This window comes from Astyanax mexicanus, chromosome 25 (genome assembly GCF_023375975.1).
Source record: "Astyanax mexicanus isolate ESR-SI-001 chromosome 25, AstMex3_surface, whole genome shotgun sequence".
In the NCBI taxonomy this organism is placed as follows: Eukaryota; Metazoa; Chordata; class Actinopteri; order Characiformes; family Acestrorhamphidae; genus Astyanax; species Astyanax mexicanus.
The window spans coordinates 13,501,141-13,520,418 of NC_064432.1; the positions used below are offsets into that span (position 1 = coordinate 13,501,141).

At 35.8% G+C, this 19,278-nt stretch overlaps 1 protein-coding gene across 1 annotated transcript; it reads right to left on the reverse strand.

Moving 5' to 3' along the window:
- Positions 1-1,911: 1,911 nt before the first annotated feature.
- cabz01076234.2 lies at positions 1,912-17,662 on the reverse strand. The gene is made up of 9 exons (XM_049472560.1): positions 17,448-17,662; positions 16,471-16,527; positions 14,745-15,110; positions 13,599-13,892; positions 11,193-11,294; positions 8,522-8,542; positions 8,396-8,416; positions 7,826-7,867; positions 1,912-7,734 (listed from the first exon to the last, which is right to left on the reverse strand). The coding sequence occupies exons 2-9, from the start codon at positions 16,523-16,525 to the stop codon at positions 7,079-7,081; spliced, it is 1,557 nt and encodes a 518-aa protein (XP_049328517.1). The 5' UTR covers positions 16,526-16,527; positions 17,448-17,662; the 3' UTR covers positions 1,912-7,078.
- Positions 17,663-19,278: the final 1,616 nt, after the last annotated feature.

The following is a 19,278-nucleotide window of genomic DNA, read 5'->3' on the forward strand; positions in this document are numbered from 1 at the left end:
TCCTTTGAAGTATCTCCGGGGAAAAATGACTCTTTTATATTGGTTGGGAATTATAATTGGCCTCCTTCAGCTCCAGTTTCAGCAATTGATGAAATAGCTGAGCTTTTATCACAATATACAGATTCAGAAATGCTGGTCCTAGAGGATTTTAATCTTAACTGGCTTTCTAATGCATCCAATCATCTAAAGATAATATGCAGCAATGTTAAAGATCTGATTCCATCTTTTTTCATTCATTTAAAAAAATAAGTTGTGATCTCTAGTATGAATAAATGCCATGTGAGCCTTTTTAAATAATTGGTGTTATTTCAAACCTCTATTTCTTTGTGTTAATATTTAATTATTCTAATTATTTATCCCTTTGTTTTATTGCTTTACATTTTAGTATGTCTGCATATCCCGTTATTCTGTGTTATTTAATTTCTTCTTAGTTAAATATTATATTGTTTGCTTGTTTTTATGATTTAAACTTATTTTTTAGTTCATTGTGTATGCAAGTAGAAATAAAGGTTGATTGATTGATTGATTAATTGATTGATTGATGAGTTCATGTAAATTGAAGCTATATCTGGAACCGGATTTTACTGTAGTTTCACTGGATAGCAGAACTCACCACATGAATTTGTGTTATTTGACACTAGGTGGTGCTCTAACACAACTATTTAATTTAGACAGGTGTTAATGTTAATGTTAAAAGTAAAAAGTTAGTATTACTATATTACTATAAATTATTGTTAATGAAAGTAATACGTAAAAACAGTAAAAACAATACACAGCAAAATCTGCAAACTCAAAACACTGTGTGTATATAGGTTTTACTAGTTATTTTAACACTTTATAAAGTGTTAGTATTTTAAACACTCATTTCTCCTGTGCACCCTAGTTAGAAGACAAAGGGGTGAAATCTTCCCCCTAATAAAATAATTAGAACAACCCTTTAAGATCTGTTACTGATACACAGCTCTGGAAGAAAATAAGAGAGCACTTAAAAATGATGAGTTTCTTTGATTTTTGCCAAATTGAAAAACTCTGGAATATAATCAAGAGGAAGAGGGATGATCACAAGCCATTAAACCAAACTGAACTGCTTGAATTTTTGCACCAGGAGTAAAGCAGCATAAAGCAAAAGCAGTGTGTAAGAGTGGAGGAGAACATGATGCCAAGATGCATGAGATTAAAACTGTGATTAAAAAACAGGGTTATTCCACCAAATATTGATTTCTGAACTCTTAAAACTTTATGAATATGAACTTGTTTTCTTTGCATTATTTAAGGTCTGAAAGCTCTGTTTTAGCCATTTCTCATTTTCTGCGAATAAATGCTCTGTTTTAAATGTTAGTCTGAAAAATCTCTGTTTAAAGGGCCATGCATTCTTCCTTTCCTGGGGTGCTCCTGATTAGTGCCAGTTTCATCATTATAACGTCTTTGCAGTGACTGCACTTGAGGATAATTTCAGTGTTCTGAAATTCTTCTTTTTCAGATTGACTGAACTTCATTTTTCATCTTTATTTTAAAGTATTTTTTCCTTTTACTTAGTTGAGTAAAGTTAAGTTGTTGCTTCTCATAATCTGGAGTAGAACATTACTCAAATAGAGCCATTCACTGTATACCAACTCTACCTCATCGCAACTTTACAACTGATACTCTATAACATATAAAGAAATCTATATCAGTTTTCTTTGCACATTATACTTTTTTCAGGTGTAGTTTTGAGTAATATTTGTGCCTTAATTATTCCAATTGGTCCAACATCTGAAACTTTTACATATTTCATTAAATTGTGCTGCAAGTTACTAAACATGGTCTGAATCAGTGTCCTCTAACCTCCATAATTATAAATTAAATATAAGTTATTGTATTTGTTTTTATTTTTTTTCTAGTTTTGAAAACAAAATGACACAATATAAGTATTGGTATAATAAACTTTATTCAACAATTAAACTAAAATACGATATTAGATTAAATGACATTTTATACTTACAATAACAAAATTAAGAACATGATTACACATAGTTGGTAGAACGTGTAGTACACACTCAAATCTTCTCACTAAACAGACTAAAAATCCTGACTCTTAAAATCCTTTAATTATCCCCAAAATTGACAGTGCGTCTTACGTATGAATTCTACCAGTCAGGTGTTAAGGAGCAGTAACGCCACTCTGCTGGATTACAGAGTTATACAGGAGTTTTAGATTAGTTCTCCAGCAGTATTAGAATGCTGAATTATAAGACCTGCTGAATTAGAAGCAAAACATGGCAACACCCCTGTTCCTTACTAGTATCACATAATATAATTATAGTGCGAATAATACGGTACAGTCCACTTCATTTCATGTTTGGGACGTTTAGCTTCATAAGTGTTTTTGATTACTCATTCATTAGTGCTTTCCAAGCTTACAAACACATTTTTTCTATAATCTGGAGTTTCCATTGTTCAACATGAATGCAAGTTTGAATAATGAGGCTGAAAATCATGAATATAACCATTAGAGGCATTGATCTAAGTTTGGGATTACCAAAATCTTAATGTCATATAATTGAGAAGAAATAAACACTTGTGATTTCATTAATCTCAAAGAGACTGGTGGGTCAAGGAAGAACTTCCCTACTGAAGGCAGAATGGCCAGAATGCATTTACAAAAGATTTTAAAGGAGCCTAAAGAAACATGAAAATGAAGATGGCAAGAGCAAAATGTGGACTTCCTACGGTAAGCGCACCACCTCATCTGTGAAACATGGTGGTGGCGGGTCATGTATGGCACTGGTGCACTGAGCTGTACTGATGATGTAGCTGCTAAAGGCAGAACCACACTGAACTCTGAGGTATACTGAAGCATCCTATCTGCTCTAGTTCCAGTAAATTCCTGCAAACTCACCGGGAGGGGTTTAATTTTACAGCAGGATTATCATCTCAAACATTTTTTAAACCATAAAATAAAAAATTTAGACTAAACTAAAAACATATTGGAACAAGGCCCCCGAATCCAGCAAGAACTAAATATATCTGCATTACAGACTTTGCAGATAAGCAATGATGTACTAAGCATGATCGCTTTATTACACATATTACTGCCTGTTTTAAATATTACAGTGCCCTAAAGAAAGAAGGATTATGTTGAAAAACATTCTAAAATATTAACACAGTGAACTCTGGAATACACTTTACTAAAACATTCAGGCTTTATTAGTGGTCTTCCTTTGCCTACCAGTACTTTCCTGATTAATAATCTTTTTTCTTCATAACAATAGTTTCCACAGTTAATGCTGGTTACGCATAGGTTTCCTGTGGTATTATTCTTGTTTTTTAATAGCTAATAAAAGCTTATTTTACTTTCACTGGTTCAACTCTAATGCTGAACAACAGCAACAACAGATTCCAAAGGTTTTTAAAGAGGCACTAAAACCATAAACCATTTTTTTTTTCATTAATAGCTGAAATGTGTTCAGTCAATAAATAATCCCGCCCCTGTGCTGACATCCAGTGATCTGCATCTCACTGCTATCAGAGGCACGCTCAGCCAATCAGCTCTCCATCCTGCCCCACCCCTAAACCCATACATCACTCTGTGCCTCTCCCAAACTAACCCTCACATGTTTTGCCTTTATCAGATTTGAGCTGAGCGTGGAGATAAAATCAGAGGGTTTAGTTCTAGGCCTCTGTTTACCTGCACTAATGAATCCATAAACATACCTGAGTAATTGTAATTACCTATAAAGCTGAAAACCCCAAACATTAGTAAAATAGTGTACAAATAAAATGCAGCATAATCATAATTATAATCATAAACACAAATCAAATTACTAAAACAATAGTAAATCTACATGTTTTAGTTATTATTATTATTAAGTCAACACACAGTTACAAAACACACAGTATATAAAAAAGATCACACTTAGATAAAATAATCAGGTAAAATAATCTCCTTTTAACCATTATTTCATATTTCACATTTCACACCTTACTCTTAATGAATTTAAATACAACACAAGAATTTTATTACTGTTTTGGGACAATTAGTTAAACTGGATTAGAAAGCTGTGTTATGTTAGCGATAGAAATACATGAGAGTGTGAATGTAAAAATATAATGAAAAGAAAGTAAAGGAAGTATTAGAGTCAGTAAATTTTTAATCCGGTGTTAGTGCAGAGTTTTAGAGCTTTACTGCACTGTAGCTATAAAAGCAGTTTTTAAAAGTAAAAAAGAGTAAAAACTGTCAGCTGGTGGGTCAGTCTGGTCACTGAAATGGGCCGGAGTTGGCCTGCCACCTTTCAGAAATTAAAATAAGGGACACCACCACGGCTCCTCTGGGCCATGACCACATGGGACACAGCGTTTTACAGGCGAATGAAGGATGATTCTGTATTTCACGGGACGGGTGGCAGCCCTAAGCCTGATAGATCAGCATTATTTACATGTATGAACTGTTTGATGTAAAGGTGGACGAACGCCAGGGGGCGGAGTCCTTTAGGAGTTTTGAAGCTCTAAAGACGGTTTTCTGAACTGCTTGGAATTAAAAGTACAGACCAGTGTGTCTCCCTAACTCATTCTATCACTTTCTGTCTCTGTCTCTCTCTATCACTCTCACTTTCTATCTCTCTATTAGTCTTTCTCTCTCTCTCTCTTGTGCTGTGGATCTGGGACTAAAAAAGAGAGCACTTAAAAATGATGAGTTTCTTTGATTTTATCAAATTGAAAACCTCTGTAATATAATCAAGAGGAAGATGGATCATCACAAGCCATCAAACCAAGCTGAACTGCTTGAATTTTTGCATCAGGATTAAAGGCATAAAAAAGCAGTGTGTAAGATGTCGAGATGCATGAAAACTGTGATTAAAAACAGGGTTATTCCACCAAATATTGATTTCTGAACTCTTAAAACTTTATGAATATGAACTTGTTTTCTTTGCATTATTTGAGGTCTGAAAGTTCTGCATCTTTTTTGTTATTTCAGACATTTCTCATTTTCTGCAATTAAATGCTCTAAATGACAATATTTTTATTTGGAATTTGGGAGAAATGTTATCTGTAGTTTATAGAATAAACAACATAAACAGCAATATAACAGCATATAAATCAGAGAAACTGATTTAGAAACTGAAGTGGTATCTTTTGCGATTTTGAGTACAAGTACAATGAGTACAAATACTTAACTCACTATATTTGCATACACCCCTTTTGAGGCAATCTGCAATAGCAGAGAGAATATGGCTAATACACGTGCTAAAGCTAACATTTAGGTCATTTTCACATCAGTACTATTTAGAAATCGGTTAAATCAGACTCTGTTTAGTTTGTACTGTTGGTGCAGTTTGTTTTAGTAGGTGTGAAAACTCGGGTTCAGAACAAAATAACCGTACCGTGACCTGCAAAAGGAGGTCCGACAATCAAAAACACTGACCATGTTTGAGCTAAACAGCTGTTAAGGTGCAGATTAACCTGATTTGATTTCCAGATAACACAGCTTTACATAAGTTGTGTAGCTTTGCCTATGTAGCCAACATACCTGTTACCTGTAACTAATAGTTCAGTATTACTACAAAACTGGTTTACATAACATTGGGATTCAGTACACTGTTTTGGAGGTGATGGCAGTGTGTAAATCGAGTAGCTGCTCCCATCCCCTTCAATTATCCCGCGTCAGTTATGTATTTTTCCAACGTTGTGTAGTAAAATTACATTACTCCACATTGCTGAGTGAACTAATCAACTAGTCAAAGAAAATGTAAAAAAGAAAGTAAAAAAAAAATACTTTCATATGTCTCCCACAGTAGTAGCTCTTAAACCATTACTCCTGTGCTTCCTGCCTGCATCAGGTCAGTACCCTTACTCATCTTTTACACTCATATATATCTAAATGTAGCTTCATCCCTTCACACAAACAAAAAACAACTATACTTAATTTTACAGGTCGGTATGTAAACAAAACCCAAATACAAACATTATTCACAGTTATCTGATTACCTCAGGCCTGAAACATCTGTTATTGATAACCATACTAATTTATTAATCTATTCTGGTTCCAATATGAGGGTGCTGAGGCCTTACAGCATACTCATGAGTGTGGAACAAGCTGTATCACTACATGTCACTACATATCACTATGTATCACTTCTAGAAAAAATGAATGGCAAATCTTTAAAATCTTGGCAAATAAACCCAGAAAAAACAGGCACAAAAAAAAAAAAAAAACGCACAGCACCATCTGTAATAAAACCTCAACTTGGAAAACAGTTAGCATCGCCAGTTGTGGCCAATCTCCCACTTTGGGTTTCATAATAAAAGTCCCCAGGCCAGGCTGTATTAATGAAAATAACTAAACTACAAATAATAAAGAACATCCAGTTTTATTTTACTGGCACTTTTGATCAAAATATGGTAAAATATCTCAATTCTGTTCATTTTAGCATTTAATTTTTAAGCATTTAAATCCGGGCTGGTATATTTTATCACAGAGCAATTTATTTCAGCTATTAATGTAAAATGTATTAGAGTGTACTCTTTAAATCGCTACTCTGTATATTTCACTTGTGTAAAATCTCCTGAAAATGACCTCTGGCACGTGTGAGCGTCTTTTATAATTATATCGTTTACAGTATTTACAGCACCAGCTACTGACTGATGACTGATGAAGTCTGTGTCAGATATTCATTCGTTCACTATTTCCTCTCCTAAAATTAAATTGAATTGTGCTGTTTAAAATACTTTCTTATTAGATTAATTAATCATAGAGAATGTAATTAATTAGTTTATTTTTAATTGCTTAAAAGCACTAGTGAGTACTGGTTTAAAAAGCCATATTATAACTATATTATTTTCAATAATGAATTGTACAAGTTTTCCAATAATATGGATTGATCTATGGTTAATCATTAGGGTCGTATCTTCCTCAACAGCAACACTTTGCCTATAAAACAAAAAAAATTAAATGAGTGAATTTACTGTACAGAGCTTATAGAAAGTCCTCAGACCATTAACTTTTTCACGTAATGTTGCTGCCTTATGTTGCCGCTGCTAAAATAAAAAAAGTAAAATAATCAATTCTGTAATTGCCTTTTTTCAGGTAAAAATGTAAATTTTAGTTGATTGCGTTTGTATTTTCTGACTCTTGCAGGTCATTAATGGATTTAATCTGAATCTCTTCAGGCCCATCGCCCTCTACAGGCTGGCTGGGGCTACTGTAGGTTGCGCTGGGTTGGCTGATGGTAATGATAGAAAGAGGAGCCTTATCTCCGATTCCTGGGTTAAAAATAGGCTCTATTTCCCCCTGGAATTTGTGTTTAATGGTGAAGAGATGTATACTCTCTTTAGCATTGAAGAAGGAAAGCTCGCCTTTCTCAAAGTCTAATAAAACCCCGACAACCTCAGGCGTCGGGCGTATAGGGAGAGAAAGTTCGGGTTCGGTGTTGACGTGGATGCCGTTCTCTCCGTCTGAGCAAAGAAACCAAAACCCTTTTGATGGAACAAGATCAGCCTTATTATTAGATAAGAAATTAGAAGCTTTCTGCACTCCAATCAGCCACTTCTGCTTGGGCTCTATACTAGGTACAGTTAATCCCACCTCCCAGTAAACACGGCCGCTGGAGAAGCTGTTGATTCCAGGTACAGTTAAGAAGTAAGGGAAACCAGGTCCTCTGTTGTTATCGGCAGCATTACAACCATCTCTAACCACTTTGCCTTCTACATTAATCTTTAAATCTGCATGAACGTTTGAGCGATTTAAAGTGATGTTCACTGTGGAAAGAAAAATAATGAAAATTATCAAATAATTCAACATTTAAATGTAAAATATATTCCAGAGTATTTGAAGAAACAGAAAACATACCTGCATCTTTTCTCAATGCGTCCATGTTTGCACAACAGATGGCTGAAAATGAAGTGGATTATACAGATTAACCCAACAGAAGTGACTCACTGGTAAATCTGAACATCACATTTATATAAACACTATCCCACTATCCTACTTCCATTCTTAATCTATAGGGTTTTAATATGATGTCGGTACACCCTTTACAGCTATAACTGCTATAACAACTCTTCTGGAAAAGCTTTCCACAAGGTTTAGGAGTGTGTTTATGGGATTTTTTCTTCCAACATATATATGAGGTCAGACACTGATGTTAAAGAGTCAAGAAGGTCTGGAGTGCTGGAGTTTACTGATCTCCTGAGAGTTTGTAGAAGCAGTCCCAGCATGCCTAGCTGCTGCTTTTATTAAACACCTGTGATAATGAAAGTGAACACCTAAATTCAGTGGTTTGGACGGGTAAAATAAATAGTGTACATAACTGATGTAAAATCTGCAATATATTTAAAATGCTAATAAATGTGGTTAAGAAATAAGAACAGATGTGAAATGAGAACAGATTCCTGGGTCATAATCAGAATATGTTCATACCTGCAGAAGGATCTTCTTCATCTAAAAATATAAAACACAGTCCATCAGATCAGAGTCACAGTTATTATCTTTATAGAAAAACATCACTTACCAGGAAAGAAGGACAGAAAGAAAGACGTTTCTTACCTGTTTTAGTCTGTACATATCCTGTAACACAGAAACATCAGTATGAGCATTTTTTCCACCTCAAGCAAACATTCCATATTAATATTAAGCTTATATTCAGACATGGGGCCACTTTTACAATTAAACATGACTGGTGATATCCTCCATACTGAAAATAATGCCATAAAACGCACCAGATTATAAGGCTTATTTTAAGGGACATTAGTAAAGAAGTAACTTAGGTTGTAGTAACTTAGTTAAGGAAAGCTAAGCTAAGCAAACAAAACTATAATTCTAAAAAAAAAAAATATATATATATATATTTTAAAGTTAACCGAGTGCTGGATGTTAATCTACACAGATTCTCTCCTGTTTATTTGGGTGAGTAAAGCGCTTCTGTTTATTTACAGTAAGATGGCGTCCGCCAGGGCGGCCGGTTGAACTGGCCGTCCTGCAGCATTACATATGAAAGCAGAGGCTCCAGCTGATGACGCATTCCTCCATAACCCGCCTTTCCATATTGGCCACGCCCCTCTTCATGCCCCCATGTCAAAAAGGGGTCAAAATAGACTCGCAAACAAAACGGAGGAACGTAAAGGAGGGAAAGTATTGCAAAAAGAAAAAAGAAACGCAAAGCGCAAAGAAAAAGTGGTGTTGCAAAAGATTAATTCTAAAAAAAACTTATGTTCTTTGTTTGCAATATCAGATTTGTTTTTGCAATTTGTGGAGATTTTTTTCATGATGGTTTTATTTTCTCTTCAGCATTAAAGACTCCAATTTGACTCAGACATGCAGATACACACAGCTTTACTATTGAGAATTTTAACACTGTTTATTATAACAGTTCTAGCCTTTACAGTACAGGATTTAGACCAATCACAGGCAGTATATACAGTACCAGTCAAAAGCTTGAACACACCTTAAATTGAGTGTTTTTTATTATTTTAAAATGTTTGGCATTTTAGATTAATACTAAAGTCATCCAAAATATAAAGAAAAAAAAACATATGGAATAATGTAGTAAAGAAAAAGTGTAAAACATTCTTTTTTCAACATTCTTTTTTTCAAACAAATCGCTCCTCTTGCTAAGATGATCAGTTTTGCACATCTCTGCTGGATTTTCTCAGTCAGCTTTATGAGGTACAGTCACCTTCTTGTCTCTTAATGTGTTTGAGAGCATCAGTTAAAGTAAAGTAGTGAAGAGGTAGAGTTACAGGTATACAGTGAATAGTGAATATTTAAATAATGTTCTAATCCAGATTATAAGAAGCAACAACTGCTCAACTAAATAAAGAAAATAATATTTAAGTAATGAAAGTCCATCAATTTGAAACATTTCAAGAACTCAGGTACCGTCACAAAGACCATCAAAAACGAGAGTTTCCTCTGTTGTACAGGATGAGTTCATCAGAGTTTCCAGCCTCAGAAACCACAAGTTAACAAACAGCTCCCCACAGAGCATCTAAATACTTTACAGAGTATTTTGGTTTGTTTTACACTTTTAAGTTACTACATGATTCCTGATGTGTTCCTTCATTGTCTGATAGATCACTTTACTATTTATTTACTATGTAGGAAAAAAATTAATGGTCTTGAAATTAAAATGATATTTTAAGTTGTTTTGTGATATTGTCATATACCCTGAAAAACTAGTAATTATAAAAATGTTCTACATCGTTTACTTTCTCTGCTGGAAACCAACAACAAACAGCTCAGGGGCTGTTAATCATCCTAAATACAGATCTAAACTGGCTGAAACTCCAGGAAACAAACTGAGTTTAAATTCTGCTGGTGGAGCAGGAAATATTAATATCCCTGCATAAAAATATCCTTATATGAAAATTATTATTAAAAATAGGTTCATTGATTACCATGAGAGAAGAAAACCAGCCCCAGAGAATGTAAGTTAATCTAAACTTAAACTATTTTGTGACATTTTTAAATTCATTGGGAAACAATACTGGTAATCATTCCACAGTTGGTACCGACCCTGCAATGTGATTGGCTGAGAGGTGTACTATGAGTGCCGTTATCAGCCGGTAAAACCAAAGCTCTCCATGTATTACTCCGCCACATACAGGTAACCTAGCAACGATGCAGCGCTTACAAGCCAAACAGCACACCAGCAATGGAACTATTTTAACTGGCAGAGATTTTATAACCAAGAAGATCCTATTTTCTTTAACTCAAAATCTTTCAATAAACAGTAATAATGGAACTGTGGTATAATCGCAATAATACACTCGAGGTTCGTGCTATAAAATGTAATACTGCTGATCTACGACCACAGCACAACAATGACAATATTACACGTTATAGCATAAACCTTGAGTGTGTTATTGTTTAATTGAATGCACAAAAGTGTGCTGTCCCCCTGAGTGAACCTATTACAGTTAAAATAAAGTAAAACAATTCAATAGTTTTATCAGTATGAAAGAAGAATAAAACTGGTGTTTGATTTATTCATATTCCAGCTCCTCATGTTTATTTAGTTTAGTTCATATTAATTCCAATATTAAATTAAACTGATAAACAACTACACAACAGAACAGAAGATCTAACCTGATTTATATTTCTTGTAGATGAAGATACCGACAGCGATCGCGGCCAACAACGATTTAGTTTAGTTCATATTAATTCCAATATTAAATTAAACTGATAAACAACTACACAACAGAACAGAAGATCTAACCTGATTTATATTTCTTGTAGATGAAGATACCGACAGCGATCGCGGCCAACAACGCCAGTAAAACTGCCACAAACAGAGCTTTCCACGGTCCTGCAGCGCCGCCTGAGGGAGTAAGAAGATTAAATAAGATTTAATCTGATTTATACTAATCACACACATACAGTCATTATTCTAGTCAATACTCAGATTAAAACAATACTGTAAGGAGTAGATCTGCATAATAAGTATCACTTCAATATCGACATTAAAACAGAATGTATCCAATCCTAGAATGTGCAGAATCATTTGTGAAATGTAATTAAATATTAAAATGCATTTGCTGCTTTAAGCAAATGTAAAGTTTACACTCATTCCATTTTGATGACTCACTTACAGTATCTACCAAAAGCAGATTATATCTACACAATACAATACAACAATTTCCATTATTTAGTGCTATTTAATTCATTTAATGATAAAAAGAAAGGGGGTGGGGGGGTTGCTCCCTTGGCCGGTTTTGTTTTTGACCAAGTTTTATTTGGGTGCATCTCTAATTTTTAATATTGTGATACACTGGGTCATTGACTTCCGCTGTCATTTTTAATATCATAATATAAATTAACTTGTGGTGTCAATCGAACAAAAAAATACAAAATAATTACAACAATATTCTGTGATTAACTGCGATAAATGGAACTGGTTCTTCTTAAGAAACACGTTTTTATTGTGGATATTTAAATGTAAATGTAAGAATGAATGTAAGAAATGTAAAATGCAATTATATTATTTATAATAATGGTGTCTAGTATTTAAATACTAGCATATACTTGTATGTTTGAGGGGGGATAAAGGTAACGTGGGGCGCTGGAATAAAGAATACATGATACATTTGATGCATTATAAACTTTTTTTACTATAAACATATCAGCTTGGTTGTAAAGATTTCTGATTTAGAACTTAATTAACTGAGTATTAAAGAGGTTTTTCACACCTGTAGTTGGTTTCTATGATTCGGATCAGTTGATGAGTTCGTTTATTTGGAGCATTCTCCCTCTGTTAAGGCTAAACGCACCAAAATGTAAACCAATAAACCACGCGAGCACATCGTCTCCTCTGATTGGTCAGAGCTATCTGTCGCGGGAATAAGAATAAGATTCTGTGTTCCAGTGTGTATATCTGTATATGTGTGCAGTGTGAAGCTACTTTTATACAGAAGTCTGAACGCTGCTGCACATATGTGAGCAGTGAACGCTGTACATACAGATAGTGTAAACAGCATGGAGCAGCAGAGACAGCGTTTATTCATAGCAGTATATTATCTGGCTAATATATATGATTAAACTGCATCTTATCAACAGTTTAGCTCAATTAAAAAGAAGTATATTTGATATCTGGTTCGAGATCGGAATCAGATCACATTCTTACCACAAGCGAATCACTGCAGAAAAAAAAAATACACATGTTGGGCGGGACAGATTACACAGGAAGTTGGAGTCAAATTTAATTAACTAATAATAATGGGTTACTGATTCCAAATTGATCGCATGCATTAATACTTTAATGTTGACAGCCCTATAATTTATATTTACTGCAGAAAAGAAAACTACAGCAATATGATTGTTGTCCAATATTGTACAGCCAAAACACACAAAATATAATTTTGCTTTCTGAAGGTAAATACGTAAATCATTAATGTCACATAAACACTAAAAACACTAAAACACTTTCCTTACTATATTTCTGTAATATAGTGAACATAATGACTTCTAAAATTAGAGCTGCTGTAAATGAGTCTTTTAGTCGTGTTTCCAGCCAAATGTTTTGCATTGTAAAGCCAAATTAAGGGAGGTGAGCATGTTTCATTAAAAATATCCATATTTGACGTCCTGTATGGATACGATACGATCAAAACAATACAATATATTGTGATACATAGATCACATAAATCACCAATGTCTCCATGGTAATGCCCCACCCTACCTCAAAGAGCTCCTTATCCCGCACAATACTGCAAGACATCTCCGTTCAACAAAAACCCACTGCCTTCAACAGCCCCGGACCAAACTCCGCACTATGGGAGCCCGGGCTTTTCAAGCTGTTGCCCCACGTCTGTGGAATGCTCTCCCAGACTCCCTGAGGGCGCCACAGAGCGTGGAGTCTTTTAAAAGAAAACTAAAAACTTTCTTATTCAAAAAGGCCTACTAGGACATCTTTATTTATATCTCTGATGTGTGTAATTTTTGTTGTTTTTATCCACTTGTTTCTAAATGTTTGTTCTAATTTTATTTACGCTGTAGAACTTTGAGATTTCCTTGAAATGTAAAGTGCATTAAAAATGAAATGTATTATTTAATTTTATTATTATTATTATTGTCGACCTCTAGTAATGATAAAATTTAACACTGCTTTCCCAGGCTGAATTCTCACCTGTAAACTGGGTAATGTTCTGAAGGTCCACGGCGCCGCCCCGCTCGTCTCCTGCAGTATTGGAGAACGAGCAGGAGACGAGGTGATGGTCCGAGGGGGACAGGAGGACCCAGCTGTGGACACAGATCAGTCCATCTGTGTCTTTCCTGTCAAAAGAACCTCCAAGATAAAGGGGAGTGTTGCTTCCAGATGTCCACTTAACTGTGGGCTGTGGGTACCACCCACACGAGCTGCAGGTAACGTTCACCTGTCCGTCCACCAGCTGCAGCGACAGGACAGGAGACGAACCAAGAACTGGAAAAAAACACAAAGAGAGAGGAGGGTGGTGAGGAGTAACAATTCACTGTGCCCTCAAAATACCTCAGCACACAATCATTAATGTCTAAAACACAGAGAAAATAGCCACACTGCGCCCAAATTGTCAATATTTTGTGTGGTCTCCATTATTCTTCAGCACTGTTTTAACCCTCTTTGGCATGGACTTCACTAGAGCTTCAGAAGTTGCCATAGTAACATCACCTCATCACCACAGATACACAATAAGATTTAGGTCTGAAGACATGTTTACCTAATCCATCACCTTTACTTTCAGCTTCTTCTGCAGGGCAGTTCTGTGTTTTGTGTTTGTTATCCTGTTGAAAAACTGCTAAAGGTAGGTGATCAATCAGCTTCCCAGTGCTGGAAGCACTCAACAGCCCCATACCATGATGCTTCCACCACCAAGCAAAGGACTGTTCACTTGTTACTCTTCAGCAAGATATTACCACACACGCTGGACACCATCTGAGCCACTGAAGTTTATCTAAGACTCCATTCATGCTTTTGGTCTGCTTGTCTTCAGTAAACTGTTTGCTGGCTTTATTGTGCACCAGCTTCAGAAGAGGCCCCCTTTTAGGACAGACAGTGCCATGCAGACACAGTTGATGCAGTGTGTGCATCATATTTACGCTGAACATGTGGACTCAAATTCCTTGCTCGACCTTGGGGACCTTGACTATCATGCTGTAGCTTTGTTTCAGAGTGTTAGCAAACTTCTGTGACTTAATCAGAGCCAGGAAGTGAACAGTGTCACAGTCTTTAGCCTTTAGATGCACATATTTACTTTTACCTGGATGGAGCAAAAATAAGAGGTGCAGTTTCACTTACCAGCTACATGAAGAGTCATATTCCCGGAGTTGTACGCTTTGTCACCGCTCACATAGCAGAAAAATATCCCTGCATCTTCGAGCTTCACATCTCCCAGCATCAGAGACACGTCTCCACTCTTCAGCCCGGCAGACTGAGCATCCCGCACCGTCAGAGAGCTCCTGTTCCTGTAGCTGTTTTCCAAACTGTCTGTAGATAATTTCTGGTTTTGGTATAACAGAACCGGAGTGCCAAATTTATTCTGACGGTACCAACGGACCTCCATAGCCGTAACATCCTGCGGTGGACTGATCCAGCAGGGCAGAACCACAGAGGAACCCAGGTGTCGCACTGTCACACTGTCAACCATGTTCACCTTCAGAGAATCTAAGATAAAATGATGGAAAGACTGAATTAATTACTTTATTCATCTCTCTGCTCTAAATAACACTTAAACACTCAGCGCAGTTCGGTGTAAAATGTTCATTTATAAGAACATTGCTATAAATAGGTGAACAGGGTCTAAGGTACTGAATGGTGTGCAGAGATAGTGTATAGAAACGAAGTAGAACTACTTCACTACTTTATTTAAGTAGTTAAAAGCTGTATCTGTACTTTACTGGAGTTGATTTTTTTTCTCCACTTTTACTTCACTACATATTTTCACTGAGTGTAATACTTTTACACTCATACATTTTTAACGTGCTACTTCGTTACTCATTAAAAGGGGCGTCGCCAGTACTTTTTAAGGGCTCAGGAACCGCTAATGATAATGTACGTTCTCTCCTCTGAGAGGACGTACAGAATATTAAACAGCCTTTTAATTCTGTTCTGTCCCAATACTGATACTTCATGTGTTAAATTCATTTACAGTCCATGTTTTTGTAATCAACACTCCTGAACCTCTGATCCCAGAATCCCCTCCTAGAGTTAGTTTAAGACTTTATGTAAATGTACTCTTCCCTGTTCTTGTGCTGTTGTTACACCCTAAGGAATTGTGAGCATCCTTAACCTAAACATCTGAAACATTTGAAATATATAATATGATATTTAAACTTATGATAGTGAGGTATGGTGTGGTATAGTGATGTATGGTGAGGTATGGTGAGGTATGGTGAGGTATAGTGAGGTATAGTGAGGTATAGTGAGGTATGGTGAGGTATGGTGAGGTATAGTGAGGTATGGTGAGGTATGGTGAGGTATAGTGAGGTATAGTGAGGTATGGTGAGGTATGGTGAGGTATGGTGAGGTATGGTGAGGTATAGTGAGGTATAGTGAGGTATGGTGAGGTATGGTGAGGTATAGTGAGGTATGGTGAGGTATGGTGAGGTATAGTGAGGTATAGTGAGGTATAGTGAGGTATGGTGAGGTATGGTGAGGTATGGTGAGGTATGGTGAGGTATAGTGAGGTATAGTGAGGTATGGTGAGGTATAGTGAGGTATGGTGAGGTATAGTGAGGTATAGTGAGGTATAGTGAGGTATAGTGAGGTATAGTGTGGTATGGTGAGGTATAGTGAGGTATAGTGAGGTATAGTGAGGTATGGTGAGGTATGGTGAGGTATAGTGAGGTATAGTGAGGTATAGTGAGGTATAGTGTGGTATGGTGAGGTATAGTGAGGTATGGTGAGGTATAGTGAGGTATGGTGAGGTATAGTGAGGTATAGTGAGGTATAGTGAGGTATAGTGTGGTATGGTGAGGTATAGTGAGGTATGGTGAGGTGAGGTATAAATGAGAAAAGCTCTTACCTGAGGCCAGAGTGAACTGAGAGTAAAGCAAAACGACGAGCACACACAACAGCATTTCTGTAAAACACACACACACACACACACACACACACACACACACACACACACACAATAAAAACATTCGAACCGTAGCTGACCTTAGTTGTCCAGAAAATTATGTATAATTTTTGTGTAGGTACAGCTGAATTTGCAAAGCACTGGAACGTGAAAGAGAAAGTTTTTTTTTAAGAAAAATTTGGAAACATTTATGCTCACAATGCATAAACATTAAAAACCCTAATAAACACAGTACAGACAATTAGAATAGAATACACACAATATATTATACTTATTTATTATAAGTAAAAAAAAAAACAAGTAAACAATACAGTACCAGTCAAAAGTTTGGGCACACTTTCTCTTTCAGTGTTTTTCTTCATTTCTTTATTTAATGTATTTTCAACATTGGAATTATGGAATTATGTAGTAAACAGTAAAAAAGTGTTATTCCTCCACATTAATCCCCTGATCTAAACCTGATGAACTGAGATGGTGATTGGAGGTGGTGTAATTGGGATGAGCTGGAGCTTAACAGCGTGAAGGAAAAACGGCAACTATTGTTCAGCACCTCCAGGAACTCCTTCCTTCAAGACGCTGAGAAAACTATTGCAGGTGACTCTCCCTTATGAAGATACTGAGATTAAAATACCTAGAGTGTGCAGATCTGTAATAAATAATATAAAGAGGAGCAGAGTGTTCTCCTTCTCCCCAAACACTGTATAAATCATAAATATCTTTTTTATTTCCTGAAGTGAAAGAGTTTTAGAGCAGATCAGTATTAAAGGCTTGTAGCTGAAAGAGTTGATCTTTAGTGTAGAAGTTCTGGTTCTTCCCTCACACTGATGATCCTCCTGTTTACTGGGTTTATTAGGTTCATTTATATTATTGATCAGATCAGAAATCCGCGAGCTGACTGTGGACCAGTGGATCAGGCCTACCTGTGTTTTCTGATCTTCTGAAAGAGTTCAGTCTCCTCTGGTTTTCTCCAGTAGAGGATATTTAAGATCCGCTGCTCGTTTTAGAGACTATAAACCCGAATCTGATTCTAATTCGACCTTTGTCTCGCTCTTATTTACAGAATTATCGCTACAATAGAAACACACGCCCGATTTTTTGCTTTCGCTTCTCTCAGTGTATCAGAGAAGCTGTAGAGAGGAGATCTCACTCTGCTCTGCACTGCACCGGGTTTATCTTAACACTAGGGGGCGCTCCAGAGGGAGTCCAAAATGAATGGGTTCCTATGGAGCGATTGAGCAAAATCAAGAGTTTATACGTGTTTAATCAATTTATACTGAACTATATTCTCATTGTATAAACAATAATTTTTGATATATCAGTTCTGTAATCATAATGTTTTAATCTTTTTAAACTCAGTGCTCTGACTCATTAACTCACACCAACCAATCAGCTCACAGCAGCAGTAACTGACTAAAACCTGCTTACTGTAAAAAATGGAAATAAACTGGTGAGTTTTCTTTACTTTTTTTAGTAAAATACTTTATTATATTTTATAAAATTAAAGAAATATCAAGAATAATGACTTAAACACTATTTTAATTACAGTTTTAGCTAATACCTAAGGAGCCCCTAAGGTAAAATCATGTAAAAAAAAATGCATGGCCATGACTTATTAACGAGGGGAACGAGTTAAAGTGCGGTAATGAGATAATTAAGGTGTGGAAACGAGATCATTAAGTGTCGCGTTCAGTGTGTAAGCACCTTTAGAGTTCTGTAAATCACAGAATCAACTTCCAGCAGAGAAACACTGAGTGAGTTTAGGAAGATAATGAACAGAGTATTGCCTCCATCTACAGGCCACAGGTGGGTAATTACCTTATTTTTCCCTCACAATTAATTATCCCATGATAAAAAATTAAGTCCTTTTACAACCAGGATTTATTTTCTCCTCTATGTAAAATTACATGTATTTTATCCCTCATCTCTTGCTGGGGCTCTGTAAGGGTAATTCAGTACTTGAGGGAATATTTAAGTGCTTAAAATAAACACTTAAAATGTTAAAACGGGCAGCATCTCTAAAAGACTAGTAAGTCCAGTTTTAAAGGAAGAAATTCAGTTTAATCAGTGTTTTATGAATCTGTGCAACGATCTATAACTGGACCCCCGGTGGAATATTTATGTTTTATGTTTCATTTTTGAATGTAAATATATGTTTTCATTTACGGAAATTTCACAAGTATGAAGAAGATGGTACAGTTAAATTCTGAGGAACAAAAACACAATGTATTATGTGTTTATTAATTTATTCGCGTACAATATAAATGTGTAAATTTTATGATAAATGTGATGATAAATGTGTACAATTTTAGATTGCTGTATTTTTTCTAACAAAATGTCTTTGTTGGTGTTTTTTAAACAGTTGCTGCCTTTCAGGCGCTGTTTACAACCAGATTGAGTGACAGCGGGGACAGCCAATCACAAGTTAGGAAGAAACGGCAGAGCCAATCGATGAGCTTGTGGGCGGTCTGTTTTCCGCTTGGTCCTAGTGCCTGACCTTTCTTTTTAATACCGCGGAACTTTATAGGTAATTTAGATTATTGATGATTATGATTAAAGATGGTCTGTTTCTGTGTTTGTAATGTAATTAAACTAATATACAGTCCTGTAGTTTGGTTATATCTCTCAGTATATCCTCCTATAAAACATACGGGAATCAACACGGGTAAAATACACGGCAGCGCTCCAATAACGTTAGTTCAATGAGAAACGTTGGATGATCTCATTGTGACAGTCACCAAGATAAAACTTTCT

Coding starts and splice junctions, on each gene's coding strand:
- cabz01076234.2 (XM_049472560.1), bottom strand. CDS start 16,525: ATGCTGTTGTGTGTGCTCGTCGTTTTGCTTTACTCTCAGTTCACTCTG. Junction 15,111..16,470: donor TCAGTTCACTCTGGCCTCAG/GTAAGAGCTTTT, acceptor ATTTTATCTTAG/ATTCTCTGAAGGTGAACATG. Junction 8,543..11,192: donor CTACAAGAAATATAAATCAG/GTTAGATCTTCT, acceptor TCTGTGTTACAG/GATATGTACAGACTAAAACA.